At 48.1% G+C, this 15646-nt stretch overlaps 1 protein-coding gene across 1 annotated transcript in view; it reads left to right on the top strand.

Annotated features, from left to right (window-relative positions):
• Positions 1-15646, top strand: part of exoc4 (exocyst complex component 4) — a 97316-nt gene that overhangs the window by 48417 nt on the left and 33253 nt on the right. Inside the window, exon 10 of the mRNA XM_060039129.1 lies at positions 4671-4767. Within this exon, the coding sequence (XP_059895112.1) occupies positions 4671-4767 (97 nt within the window). The remainder of the gene's footprint in view (positions 1-4670; positions 4768-15646) is intronic.

The raw sequence follows: 15646 nt of genomic DNA, 5'->3' as shown, positions 1-15646 counted from the left end.
TGGTCACGAAAATAAAATATACAAACGAACAGAGCTCCGTCTCCCCGCGACTTATATTGATTGAGTCTACAACGTGCTCAAAGATTCAGCCAATGAGAGGTAGCAATGGTGTTGGAATGGCACCTGGGTAAACCAATGACAAGGCGGTACCGTCGAATATGCGCGCTTTCTCTGTCTGACGTATCCATCTGTTTATTGGATAAACGCATTTCCCAATCCCAGGAGTCTTTGCTCCATTCTACATCAATTTAAGAACAAACAAAGAAATTAAACTGCAGTTCGTATTTTTTATTTATGACCATGCAAGTTCTGTAATGCCTGAACAATGAAGAATTAAATGTAAAGTAAAATAAAATTATAAATGTAAAACCATGAATAAAATATAGAGAGTAAGCAAGTGGTATAAATATTGGTGGGACGTTCGATATAATAGAAAGCAGGCATCTCCAAACGGCGGACTGCGGTCTTGACGGTCCTATCCGGACCATGACCAATTAAAAAAAAATAAAAAATTATAAAAAAAAGTTTTTTTATAATTTATTTTTTTTAAGATGTAATCTGACGTAACGAACGAATCAAAACGACCGAATCAAATAAACGAATCGTTATAGTGAACTGAACTGAAAGAACTAGTTCCCGGAAAAGAATCATTTTGCCCATCCCTAAGAGACATAGACCCCTAGATGGTGATTCACAGACGTTCTCCATCATCATATACATGACCATCCCTGGGATGGGCCGCTTGATGCTTCATGCGTATGGCTTCCTGCGTCCAAATCAAATCATGGAATGTCGACATTCCTTCTTCAATGTGAACATGACAACACGCACACACACACACACTCCACAGCAGGGATGAAGTATATTGCGCACTTTACTTTCTTGCGTTCCGCTATAAATGATCACACACACACACACACACACACACACACACACACACACACACACACACACACACACACACACACACACACACACACACACACACACACACACACACACACACACACACACACACCCTGGTGTGTTAAGGAAGGCATCAGATGTCCCTGGTTCTCCCTGCTAGTGGGAAGAGGCCAGGATAGATGAGTGGATCAAACCGGCTCCTCATCAAACCCAGGAAAGTGTGGCTAATGCAATTTCACTGAGCCAGTGCCTCACTTGATTGCATGTGGGCTGAAGAGTGCATGGTAACGCACCGTGGGGGGGCAGGGCTGGGTAGGTGTCAGGGAGGTGTGTGTGGGGGTGGGGGGGAGGAGTCGTCATGGCGAGGGGATGTATGTGTGTGCAGGTCTGTTTTTTCCCGGCCAAACCTCAATGTTTTCCATCAGTTTGTGACTGCGTGTCAACGGGCCGGTTCCTTTGACTCTTGGGTGTTGGTGTGTTTGTGTGTGTGCGCATTAAACACCTTCGGCCCACGTGTTTAATGCGTGTGTGTGGAGGTTTGTGTGTGTTGTTGTTGTTGTTGAGGTGGGATTGTGGTGTGAGTGTGTGTGTGGAGATGGGGTTCTCTAACGCTAGAACCACCTCCCCCCCCCCCCCCTCCCTCCACTTCCTCTCCTGGCTACAGCTGCTCTCCCACCTCTCCCCCCACCCCCTTCCCTCCCTCTAATCCTGTATTTGAACACACACACACACACACACACACACACACACACACACACACACACACACACACACACACACACACACACACACACACACACACACACACACACACACACACGGACAAGCACGCGCACGCTGGCTCCCTGTTTTCACACGTTGTGGGAGAGCGCTGGCAGCCTTCCGGTTCCTCCTGACCCCTCGACCTCAGGGCCAGAGGATATCTCATGCATATTAACACGGTGCTGCTTCATATTCATCCACACCGTGCCGCCCGCCACCCGCCCACAGCCAGCAGCTGGTCGCTGGGCCCGCGGATCACGCAGGTCCCCTCCTTCCTCTCCTCCCTCCATCACTTCTTTTTTTGTCTGACACCGATGCAGATGTTTAGAGCATGAAATTAAATTGGTCACCGTCTGTGTCTGTGTGTGTGTGTGTGGGCGTGTGTCTGTGTGTGACTGCACTCGCATGTGTGCATGTGTGTGTCTGCACTCATGTCGGTGTGTGTATGTGCTGTGTGGGGGGTTACCATAGTTTGAGCTGAGAGACAAGAAAACACAGAAAACTTCTCAAGTTTTAGATTCCAGAGGGAGAGAGAGAGAGTCAAAGTCTTCAGAGGGGGAGAGAGACTGAGGGATTAAGAGCGTTGAGTGAGCGAGAGAGAGAATCTTACGAGTGGAAGAGAGAGAGTTGAGCGAGAGAGAGAGAATCTTACGAGTGGAAGAGAGAGAGCGGCCTGTGATTGGCTAGTTAATGGAATTGGCCCCACAGGACGGCTGATGAGGATGGCGGAGATAGCAGAGAATGGATTGGACGTCCTTTCAGCCTCCGCGCTCCAACGGGAACAAAAATGTTCACCTGCACAGTAGGTGAACATTTTCCCCGCTACGGATCCAAAACCAGGCCCCACTTAGAATGTTTCTGGGGGATGAAATTAAACCACCCGTCCTCAGCCCTCTTCCCATTCGCTGCTGATGAAAACCTGCAGTGGTTTGGTCTCCTTGTGTTTTCCGCGGGCGCTCCCCTCAATAGAAACGTGTTCCATTAGAAATGTATTATGGGAGCTCGGCAAGGGGGAACAATGCGGCGATATGCATGTGAATGCGAGGTGATGTGCGGAGGGGGGGGGGGGGGTCTGAGGGACAGCGGTGGCGTCCTGGCCTTTCATGCCCCGGAGAAAGGTGTCTTTCTGGGCGGTATCTCGCAGCCCTTTGAAAAGCTCCTATTGAACATGGAAATGAGTTTGCCTGGAGGAGGCGAGGCTGCCAGCCAGGGCTGGCAGCCCAAGGGAAGTCTCTGCCATTTTAAGACATTCACGAACAGTTTACACACACACACACACACACACACACATGTACGCACGCAGACACACACACACACACACATGTACGCACGCAGACACACACACACACACATGTACGCACGCAGACGCATGCATAAAAACACAGTTTCACTTGAGTACATGAGTACACACACATGCCCTTAAACAAATGCGCACACATTATACATACATGCACACACTCACAGATGCCCACATACACTAAGACATTTAGCTCCAACTCATCATGGACATTATTGTAGGTATTGCTTCAGTCCCGTTGTCCGGGGGGGGTTCTATATCTTGTCGGTCTCCATGAGCCCACTCCCTGGCTACTGTTCATCGGTCCATCTTCTGCCCTGAAATGGGGGGCAGAGTCCTCGGGGTCACCGTCGCTTGGATAGAGGTCACAGAGTGGGCATAGAGCTCCATGAAGCCCGGGTACATTCATGGTTTAAAATAAGAACTTTAACTCATGGAAGTTGGCGGTTCTTCCTCAGCCGAGCACGTCCTGCTCTGTAGCCGATCGCGCCGCGCGGCGACGCACTTTGTGCAGAGTGCCGAAGTGTTCCTAATGTCGGAGAGAGAAGTGTTCCAAACGTCGGGGACAGAAGCGGAAGCAGAAGCACGCTCGTCTCGGCAATTCCCGACAGCAAAAAGGCCGAAATCGCTTCATAATCTCCCCAAGGACCACTCAACGAGAGAGGGAGAGAGGTGGGAAGGGAACAGCAACTGAAAACAGGCTGTTTTCCTGTCGAGCAAAAATTCAGGGCTGGATATATATATATATATAAAATATGTTTTATTGGTAGTAAAGTCATATAGTTCCCCTTTAAGATATTAAAATCTCTTTCTTTGTCTTACAATTTAATTTACTTTTAGAAACAACTCTTGAGCTTCGCAAATTTCCCTGGACCAACGTTGAACTAACGATAAAAAAATCTTTTCAGATTATCGGAAGAAATAATTGCACTTGCTCCACAATTACAGTCGTGCACACATGCATGAACTAACGCGCACCCTTCCTCCTCCGCCTTCATTGGATTGATTACTTCAGGTTGAGTAGAGGTAATGAGCAACAGTGTTCTGTTACTGTCAGCCACACCCCTGTTCACATCCAACTACCTGTTCTTCATCTTCCTCTCTCTCCCTCTGTCCGCAGGCTTCGTATCTGCCTTCTTTTCCCTCTGCTCTCTCTCTCTCTCTCTCTCTCTATGTTGCTCTTCCACTCTCTCCCTTCCTCGCTCTTCCTCCATCGCTTCCTTTCTCCCTTATCTTTCTCTTTCTTTCAATGTCTATCCATGTGTCTTTTTTCTTCATTCTCTGAACCACTATCTCTTTAATTCCCTCTCACGCTGTAGTTCTCGCTCTCTCTCTCGCTCTCTCTCTCTTTATTTCCCTCTCGCTCGCTCCGTCACACCCCTGGTCTGAACATGTTCCACGATGGTTATGATTTTCAGATTAACCCTCTTAGCTGCGGAGTTCACCCAGGCTTTAGCACGGGGGTACAGATGTGTGTGTAGGCAGGGAGTCATTCCCTGGATAAGACAATTGGTTTGTTTGTTGCGCTGATTTTATGATTCTTTGATCCACAGTGGATTAGGAAGTCTGTGCGTCTTAAGAGAGAAAGGCAGGTGTGAGACACACACACACACGCACGCACGCACACACACACACACACACACACACACACACACACACACACACACACGTCTATAACCCCACCCCTTCCTGTGTTTTCTCCTAGGAGGGGCAGACGATAACCTCATCGAGGGGGGAGAGATGAAGTTTGTGTGTAAGCCGGGGGCCAGGAACATCACTGTCATCTTCCAGCCGCTCCTCAGGTATGGCCCATGGGATGCATACATTTGGTGGTTTTATTGTTATTGGGCTATATTTGTATAGCCCTTTCAATGCTAGTGTGTAAGTGCTTTATATCAAGACAGGAAAACCGTAACGATAAAATGAACAATAAAAAACACGATAAAACTGTAAAAACAAGGAATCCAAATCCAAATATCACAGCGTTTTGGGGATCACACGATGAAAGCTTTTGCATGAAGAGGTGCCTTTTAAAGGAATGATAAACCGGGAGTCAACACTGCGACCCTGATTTAGCTAGAGAGACGTTCCAAAAGGTGTTGTTCGGTTCGTAATCTTGGGATTGAAATGTTTAATCAGCACAATCAACCGAAAGGCACAAACGAAAAGATGAATAGATGTGGTTGGGTTCAACAAAACAAGTCCTTGTCATCGAACAACAAAAATCCATTTTTCTTTTTGGGTGAAATAGCATTTCTGTTATTCACTATGAAGTGTGAAGTCATCATTTTCAAGACAAGATTAATGAAGCAATTATCACTTCAAAGTCAAACGGGGAATAGCATATAAACAAACAAATATTGCTGCGCAAAACCCTAAAATGAGATATATTTCCTCCCCATGCACCTACGGGACATCTTTACGTTGATGAATGGCCTTGGAGTGTATTGTCACACTGCAATGGCTGCTGGTGGAGTCGTATCCCCAGGGTCGCACTAGGGAGGAACCACGGCGCGTTCTGCACAGCGCTGAATGAAGTCACGCTCACACATGCATTCTGCTCCCTCTATTGATTTACAACCATTTAAATTACGTTTTTAATGACTCTGAGCAGACGCTTTCAGCCCACGTGTTCCGTTGTACACAGACTCTTGCACACACGCACACGCACACACGCACACATCCCGCCACACACACACATCCCACCACACACACACACCGAACCCATACATACCCCGCCACACACACACACACACACACACACACACACACACACACACACACACACACACACACAACTGTCCATCAGCTCTCTCTCTCCCAGTCATATATCCTGTGACTCCCCCACTCAAGCAGTTTGAGCCATTTGCCCCACACCAAGGATTCTGGGACATGATGGCTCAATACCAGTAAAATGTTAACTAATGCGGTTAACCGTGCACTTAGTGGCCGTCCATCGATTTGCCTATTCTTTTTCTTTGTCTGTTTCGGGGTCCAGCCTGTTTCAATGTGTAGCGGGATATGCTACATCTCATCTGGAGTAATGGGACATTTGCGTGATGGAAAGTACATTGTGGAATTAGGCTTTGCTCGACAGTCCACTCCAATTGCCCTTCCCAGAACTGGGGTTGTCTTTAAACCTTGGTAATGCGTGTCTGTATAGTCTATTTTATATTTATATATATATGTCTGGCCGGTGGTTTTCCATAGAGCACTGTAGGCTCCAGTGCCGTTGAGTAAATCGAATTGTAAAGCAGAGCTATTAGATTGGACCTCCTGCAGCGTGATACGTTATACGGAGGGATCCGTTGAACATGCATGTTCACTCACAAAACGCATGCAAACACACACACACATATTAAGGCACCAACAAATAACCATGCAGACATGCGTAAACATACACACACTGCATCCATTAAGACGGACATAAATGTGCACACACAGCATTTCTTTCTGTGTGTATATAACTTTTATGACAGTTCAGTTAATAACTGATCAAACAGATTACATACGATATCTCTATTGATCCCACAGAAGGAGTTCAGGTCCCTGAGCAGTACAGGACAATAGTATGAAAAAAAGAGACAAAAGGAAAACAATAAAACCTCAAGAAATACATTGACAATATGTACAATGTACATATGTAATGATGTATATTCCAGGGAGGTGAGGCGATGATGTTGCTTTCAATGGGTCGGCTGGTAACCCCACCTGGTGGGCTGGTAACCCCACCAGGTCGGCTGGTAACCCCACCTGGTGGGCTGGTAACCCCACCAGGTCGGCTGGTAACCCGACCTGGTGGGGTTTGCCCCCACCAGGTCGGCTGGTAACCCCCCACCAGGTCGGCTGGTAACCCGACCTGGTGGGGTTGGCCTCCACCACGATCCCCCCCCCCCCTGGGGTTGCATGCGGTTTTCACAGGAATCGATAGATAGTGAAGAGATTCAGTGCCGTAGCCATGGCCAATAACAACATATTTAGCCCTTCCTCGACATGCAGCCAATGCACCTGATCCGGAGAGAGGAAGGAAGGCTTTCCCCGAGTATCAGATCTCCACGGATCAATACAAAAAACACACAAAAAGTGTTTGTGTGTCATTTTATTGACATGGATTGTGTATTGTTTATATGTGTGTGGTGTCTGTCTGGATATGCAGGTCTCATGTGTCCGTGTGTGTGTGTTAATCTGGACTCAGCCACATGTGTTAGTGTAGATTCACGCTGGTATGTGTGTCCTTTGTTGGCATATATGAGGTATATCTGTATTTATGTGTATATCTCTTGCATGGCTTATGTGTGTGCGTTCCCTTATATGTGTGTGTGTGTATGTTTGTGTGGACCCGGGCCTGTTTGTGTGTGTGTTGGATTCTGACATCACTTAAACTGTGTGATTCCAGACTTGTAAGAGCAGTGCCCTCAAACTGCTCTCTCTCTCTCTCTCTCTCTCTCTCTCTCTCTCTCTCTCTCTCTCTCTCTCTCTCTCTCTCTCTCTCTCTCTCTCTCTCTCTCTCTGTCCCCCCCCCATCTTGCTTTTTCGCACTCAAACACCAAATCCCTCTCCTCACATTGGCCTGAATCTACCCAACTCAACTAGATTTCACCCCCTGTTCCTCTACTTCTGTAGTCCCTTGAAGGCAGCGTTGTTACTTAATGCTCTAACTATTAACCTAATTGGAATTAGTCCTTAAGTGCCACTTGTTCTCTCACACAACCCCCCCCCACCCTCCTCGCACAAAGAATTGCTTTAAAGCATACTTATTCAGTAATAGTACTTAGTGCTTGAGTTTCCATTTCAAGAGTTGCTGAAATGTTAGTCTGTCGCAAGGAGAGAGAGAGAGAGAGAGAGAGAGAGAGAGAGAGAGAGAGAGAGAGAGAGAGAGAGAGAGAGAGAGAGAGAGAGAGAGAGGGGGGGGGATTGACGGAATGAGCTTCTGGGAGGAGGAGAGAGAAGGACAATGGAGTGAACAAAAAGGGGTTAAGATGAAGAAGACGTGGAGAGATGGATTACAGCGGAGGATGGATGACGGAAGGTGTTGGCCTGTGGTTAAAATGACACGCGCTGTGACTGCACTAATTACGACGAATAAACGATGAAGAAAACATGCGCACACCCACACACGCACATACACAAAAAAAGTAAAGAAATGACAGTGGAGGAACGTTAAGGTTAATGAAGTTGTGCAGCCTAAGTTAGGTATAAGGAAGTGGTACACAGGCTTTGTGTGATGATGAATAAGGTATTATTCATCCCGTAGGAGTTGTGTACAGCGGGTCCCCCAAAACACCCCTCATCTGCAGTGTCTAAGATAACAAAGTGTTCACCCAATGAGGAGGTCAGACGCTGCTAAACATCCACAATGGGCCAAACAAAACACAAAGCTGCACCACCTAATGGACGTTACTCATTTCCTATTTTCAGTAACAGTTTTATGTTGTTATGCTGCCATTATTTCTGCCCATTATGGCACCATTCCACTCCCAGCCATCCCTGGAAGGAGGGGTCCAGTTCCCGCGCTCCATCTCAAGGTTTCCTTGGTGATAGAGGGAGTTCTCTTTCAGCCCTTTAGCTGCCGTCTCTTTAGCGCCACGGTGGTCGTGGACTGTGAAGCCCTTTGACTGTAACTGATTAAGGTCTATGCAAATACAATTGACCTCACTTGACAAAGTGCACTCCCGCTGAACTCAGGACGGTGTATTATCCTAGGATTGAAGTTGTACTTTGTTGTCCGGTTTATTGTAGCGTGTGCTGCAGTAGCTCGTCCCCTGTGTGGACTCTATCACTGCAAGCCCTGCAGTGCCCAGACCATCGGAAGGTTGTCTTAGATCTGAGGCTTAGAGGACTTCCAGATAGGAGGTGCTGTAAGCCTGTTACCGGGTGCAGAGTATAAACTCTCTGCTGGTCAAGGCTGCATCAACAGGAGGAAGGGCTCGCACAGTCCAAACCGCACAGTTGAGCCATTATTGGCTGCTTTGACGGAGCCATCATTTATTCCAATGATTGGCGACAAAAATGAAAAATATAGCCTTATACATGATGAATAATGTATATCATAATCGAGTGCCGGTGGAATATACATTTTTCAGATACAAAAGCCATGGGTGGTAAATCAGACCCAAAGGTTTTTGAAAGTGCTCGGGGAAAGTGTGTGAAAGTCTTTGCTCTGAGCTACGGAGGTCCCCCAGAGTGTGTGGCCGTAGCGGCGGCGCGGAGGGTCTTCTGTTTCATGGCCGTTGGTTCTATGTTCAGTACACAAGAGCTGCGGGCCTCCTCGGCTGGCAGGGCCTCCCCACGGTGTCCAGAGGGGGCTCTGAATCAGTCCCCAGCAGGTTTCTAGTGCTTATACAGGCAACAGCAGCCCCCTCTCCCCCCTACGGCCACGGGAGGAAAGGAGAGAGCCTTCCAGTCGGGCTGCTGGAGCGGAGGTACGGAGGGAGATGAATCGTAACACAAGGAACAACATTATGTGGGGGTACATCAAAAATATGGTGACAATGACCGCACACTAAGAAAATATGTGAGGATTAAATCTAAATTGATGACTCCAACACATTTTTAGCCGGGAGAATACCGGGCCGACAAGAGCGTGGGCTGCTTGATAAGCCTGACGTCTGGCTGCCATGTTGGCCTGTTATCGATCTGCTGCGCCTCTCTGCCTCGCCACCTGATAAGCTACCTGATAAGCTACCTGTCTGTCTAGCTACCTGTCTCACTACCGGTATTGCTACCTAGCTAACTGGCGATACATGCTAGCTACCTGCCTAGCTATGTGTCACTCTCTGTCTCCTTCTCCAACGTTCTCCTTTCTTCATGTTGTGTCTGCCTGATGTCCTTGACACGGTACAACACCCATGCATGTAAAAACAAGACACACACACACACACACACACACACACACACACACACACACACACACACACACACACACACACACACACACACACACACTATCATAATGCTGCCACGTTTATCCTCTTGCGAAAAAAGTGCAACTGCAGCCATTTTCCAGCAAGTTGGAGAGTAAAAATCCCCTCTATGTCCTAGCAGCCCTTGTGCAAACGAAGGATATTGGAGGCAGGGTAAGCAAAGTGCTGCGCACTGAAGCGGTGAACACAGAAATATGAAAGTATGTGTTGTTCAGAGCGAGTGGCAAACTGAAGAAATGAGAGGCAGAGTAAGAGGCACATCGCTGCACGCTGTAGTGCTGAGCATCAATTTGCACGCACTCACACACACGCACACGCAAACGCACACGTGTCACACACTGCACACACACACACCAGGTATGGTGCGGGAGATTAAATCCATGACTCCGGGGGTCTTTTCTCTGGCTATAAAAGGTGGATAAACACTTTGATTGTGCTTATCCATCCCATAATGGAATCAGCCTGGCCGGTTCCCAAGGCAACCAGTGCAGCAGACCCACACACAGTGCCATGCATTGGTCTCATTGGGGGCTTAGCGGCGGGGGGGGGGGGGGTTGTGAGAACGGCGTGATGGTTATGAGGCATGCTCTGAAAGTCTCTGGAGGGGGCCTCTGTACCCCCCAGATTAGAGGCAGATAGGGGGACCACCACACACACACACACACACACACACACACCCTCAAAGCTTTGAAGCTTGGCCAGGTGACCAGGTCACTATCACACAGATGTTCACACAAGCATGTTGTGCCTAGCAACACACACACACACTGCATGATTGTCGATTAAGACTTGTTTTGAAATGGGATTAGACTGCATTCCCTTGTGTGTGTGTTTCTATATGTGTCCATTTTGTTTGTGTGGGTCTTTTGTGTGTGTGTGTTTTGTGTGTTCTTTGCTCTTTGAGTGCGTGCTTGGATGTCAACAACACTGTAATGAAATGGAATGGTGTGGCTCCATTTGAAAGTCTACCATAATTTAATTAACACTAATTTGGTTCCCCCTGAGCTCAGCTCCGGTTGCCATGAAAGGACAGTAGTGGGAGACCGAACATCCTTAGAGAGAGGGAGAGAGAGAGAGAGGGAGAGGGAGAGAGAGAGGGGGGAGAGAGAGGAGAGAGAGGAGAGAGAGAGAGACTTAGTGAACCATAATGACGAGAGTGTTTTGACCGTTGGATGTTGTGTCTTGGTCTCCGTTTGATTCCACTTCTTTTCACAGGGATTCTATCAGTGTTGCAGCAAACACACCGAGCACATGAAGTCTTGGCATGTGCTCTGTCTGTTAAAACGAGTTCTCTTTAAACCATCCGCGGGAATGTGTTGATAACATTCTCTTTTCTGTCTTCTCTGGTCCGTCCTTCAAGTCTATAAGGTCAGCCTCAGACGAGCTCTAGATGGATGGGAGATTCTCCCTTCATTTCCTTCCCTTTTATTCCTCATTCATTTTCTTTATTTTCTCCCGCTCTCCGCTGCTGTCCTCTGGTTCTCTCCATCCTTCTCCCCCCGGACGGTGCGGGCTGCCACTCTGTGTTACTGTCACATGAGCGAGCCCCAGCCTCCTCATCACGCCAGCCTTTGATTCGCCAGGCCTTCCAGGTCGGCGAGCCGCTGCCTGATAATAACCTTGTTTGATTGCTGGAGTGGAGATGTAATTGATTGATCCAGCTGCATGTCGAGGGGCTCTGGGCCAGACGGGGGGTGGGCTGTGTGAGTGTGTGTGTGCGGGGGTGTGTGCGGGGGGAGTGTGTGGGTGCGTGGGTGTGCTTGTGTGATGTTTTGTGTGCCTGTGTGTGTCCGTTAGTTTGTGTTTGTGTGTGTGTCTGTCTATGTGTCTGTTGGGTTCTGTGTGTGTGTGTGTGTGTGTGTGTGTGTATGCATGACTAAGTGTGTTTTAGATGCTCAAGCCCAATTCAGAGGATTTTATTTCGTCAGGATGAGACCCAAGTCCTTCCACCGTTTTGAACAAATAACAAGATGAGCAGTAGGGGGAATTGGTGTTCAAACTGTGAGGGCATCTGCTCAAACACCTCAGTTCGATATACATTATTTTTTTCAAACTAAGCACATGGAGATCCACAAGTTGTTTTATCTTATTATTTCGGGGAAAATGCGCTCCCTTTGAAACGATCGATTTAGGGACTGCTAAATGCCGAATTAATAATATAGCCTAAAACAGTCTCTTCATTTCCCCCCATGGTTCGTTTTCCACATTCTAGCTAAGTCTGTTAAGCAGCCGGCAAGCCAACATGCTGCAGCTGATCCCACAGGTACTGGCTATTGGGGACACAGATGGTCAAATACCTTCCCTTCTGTGGGTGGATGTGTGAAGCGAATCAAGATTGAAAGCGGTGGAACACATTGCCATCTTAAGAGATGACTGGTGGACTGATGTTTTTTTTCTTTCTATTCATCAAATATTTTTGTCTCTGTTTTTCTGCTTCGCATTAATCAGGGCAATGTTGCTGAGTCATCCGCTTCGTCGCGCCGTAACGAAGGCAAAGCAAACGCAACTGTGAAGCGATTTAGAATAGGTTTGACAGAACATGAGCACAACAGAATGCAGACAGTGAGTGCCGGCCCAGAGGTGACGGCTGCATCTGACTGAAGAGACTCCAGCCAGGAGGGAATACGACTGAAAAAGCTAAAGACTTGAGGGACGCGTGAATTGGAGATTGAAGTGAATCCCTTCTTGATGAGAGGTCGAGACACGTCAAGGGGAAGCAACGGATGAAAGAGAAACAGAACCGATTGACAACACAGATTGCCGATAAGAAATGTGGTGGTTAAGAGTACAACCTAGCTTATAGTCATAAGGAGTGTTCTTTACGACTCTGTACTGCCGTGAACCCTAACCTGTCTTTATCTGTTGGTGTCTGAGCGGAAAATGCAGGAATTTGCCGGTGTCCTTTTCACCGACGCTGACCCCGTGAACAAAATGTAAGCCACTTATCTTCATAATGGACTCCAGCCAACCACAGAGGCCAGACTTTCGAACGAGGGCTCATATGCCGACTCCACCGTTTAAAAAATAAATAAAACCGCCCTTTAGGGAAACGGAAAGGTATAATTCACAAGACACAGTGTGTGTCTGACGAATCCCTGACTTTGTTTGATTGGTGAGCGGCAGAATCCACCTCAGCCAGCCTCCGTCTGGGAGCAACAGGCCTCCCTCCCGTCTGCTGCTGTCCGACTACACCTGACTAAGTGGATCACATCCGCCTCCACCAGCCGACGCTCCACTCAGCACACGAGGGCTTCCCAGGGCCGGCAGAAAGGGGAATAGACGGGGGAATAACGGCGGAGAGAAGTTGAGGCTCGGAGGAGGAGGGGGTGGGGTGGGGGGGCTGGAATCCATTATGGTTGATGTGCACAGTCTCACCCGGGTGGGGAGGGGGTGAAATGACATTAGGGCCGTCTTGTAATGTGATTTCTGCGATGTGCGAATATGAGATTTCTAATGGATTTGAGGGCATTAGTGCTCTCTTTATCTGTTGTGTGTATATGTTCCTGGGGTTGATTCACTGAGGGTGATGTTCGGCTCATCTCTGAGTTCCTCTGGCCACTGGGGCTGTGCGTGGGAGGACTTTATTATTTTCCTCTCTTATGTGGGGGGTGGATAAAGATATTATGATATATGTTGGACCCACAGCACTTTTTGATAGATTCATATTCGTAGTTTGAGAGATTCTTTTTTCTCAATGTCCTGTGTGGGCGGTAAAGCGAAGAGAAAAGTCACCGCCGTGTGTGTGTGTGTGTGTGTGTGTGCGTGTGCGTGTGTGTGCGTGTGCGTGGTGACTCAAAAACGGTTGTTTAATTTGCATGTTTTCTGAATAGCTTGCTTTCTACTTTGTGGCTGTATGCCATTATTGTTGCCTGTGTGTGTGCGTGTGTTCATTATTGTTGCCTGTGTGTGTGCTATGTGTGTGCGTGTGTTCATTATTGTTGCCTGTGTGTGTGCTATGCGTGTGTTTTCATGACTTGGTATGAGATTCATATTGCTCCCGTTTGACTGAAGCCGTCAAGGCAGATTGGATGTAACGTTCACTGAGATGGTGACGTGTCAACCCCCATCTTAGTGTTACCACCGTGGGTTTGGCTAAGTCATCTACGTGACACGTTATAGAAAGTGATATATGATGGTTTATCTAATGCATTAGATCTGTGTGCCTTCAAACCATATGAATGAATGTCTCCCCATGGATGGTTTTCGTGATCTGTACCATGTATGATTGATATGCTGTTTGCACTACAGTCCCTTTAATCATTTTCTTTTACTACTACCTCCCAAGACACGTGGCACGCTCTGCTGCTGTCTCCTCTGGTGTTCCAGGTGATCTGCTCGTCCTGTGCATAGGCACACCTTTGATCTCACCATCGGCAAATAGGTGACATCTGGTGCCAGCCTGGCATTCTAACAGGATTTATGCATTTAGGGTTTGTAATGTATTCTGTTCTTGATGAATACATAAACAGCACGGCTGATATTCTGGTGTCTGATCCACACGCCGGTGACCGCACGGTATCCATCTCTGGCTGATTACCGCCGCTGGCGTGCCTAATCAGGGCGCACGACATTTCCGCAAATTGTCGCCAAATCAGCCAACGCGGCGCACTCTGCACTCGCCGCGTGCTTAATGAGCCAGATTAAGGAGGAAGTCGTTTAACCCCTGCCTGCGACACATGCACACATGCATGCGTTCACACACATACACTTACGCCTGCATGCGCTGGCATTCATACGTACGCTTACGTGCACAGATTCACACGCACATATACACAGGCACACACAACAAGCACCTAGCCCTCCTATCCTCTACCATAGGGGAGAGTGAGCGAGGCCATTATGCAAATGTCAGGTGTCAAGTGTGAATGAGATAATGGTGGGGGCTAGGGAGGGGTAGAGGTATTCAGGGTGGCAGCCACAGCTCCCTTAGCAACCAGCGGGCTGATAATAGCACCCCTGGTTGTCAGGGCGGCTGGAGTCTGCATTACAGTGGGGAGAGAGGGAGGGGGTATCGCTCTTCGTTACCGTTAAATCGGCTGGCTCTATTAGATCCAAGCAGCGATGGAAATCCTATTACATTACACGCATGATCATGGGAGTCTCATTGGCAACATTATGGGATGTGATCCGTCCCCCACTGCGTAATAACCTGTTTGAGGTGCATAGATTAAAGAAGCCTCTCTGAGACTTTCCCTGGGCTTTATGGCACGGAGAAGAGGGGACAGGAAAGGTGTGGCTCATTATTACATATCGTTTTATAGATAGCTGTTATATATTCTATTAGCACACATTACTCTATTAATCTGCTCCAGGACGCAGAGGTTGAGGGATCGATGGCAGAAGTATTGTGTGTGTGTGTGTGTGTGTGTGTGTGTGTGTGTGTGTGTGTGTGTGTGTGTGTGTGTGTGTGTGTGTGTGTGTGTGTGTGTGTGTGTGTGTGTGTGTGTGCATATTTGCGTGCACGCATAATAATCAAAGTGGTTATTTATTATTCATTCATACATTTTTCCTGTACCCGGCAAAGTTTTCAAAATATCTAGGGGCGGGGAACGCAGCGACTGAAGGTTGAGTCTGTTGGCGTGCACGGCGTCGGCCTGCGTGTGTGTTGGCGTGCGCGGCGTCGGCCTGCGTGTGTGTTGGCGTGCACGGCGTCGGCCTGCGTGTGTGTTGGCGTGCGCGGGCGTCGGCCTGCGTGTGTGTTGGCGTGCGCGGCGTCCCTGCGTGTGTGTTGGCGTGCGCGGGCGTCCCTGCGTGTGTG

This window comes from Gadus macrocephalus, chromosome 19, assembly GCF_031168955.1.
Source record: "Gadus macrocephalus chromosome 19, ASM3116895v1".
Classification (NCBI taxonomy): domain Eukaryota; kingdom Metazoa; phylum Chordata; class Actinopteri; order Gadiformes; family Gadidae; genus Gadus; species Gadus macrocephalus.
This window is presented reverse-complemented; position numbering and strand designations above follow the sequence as displayed.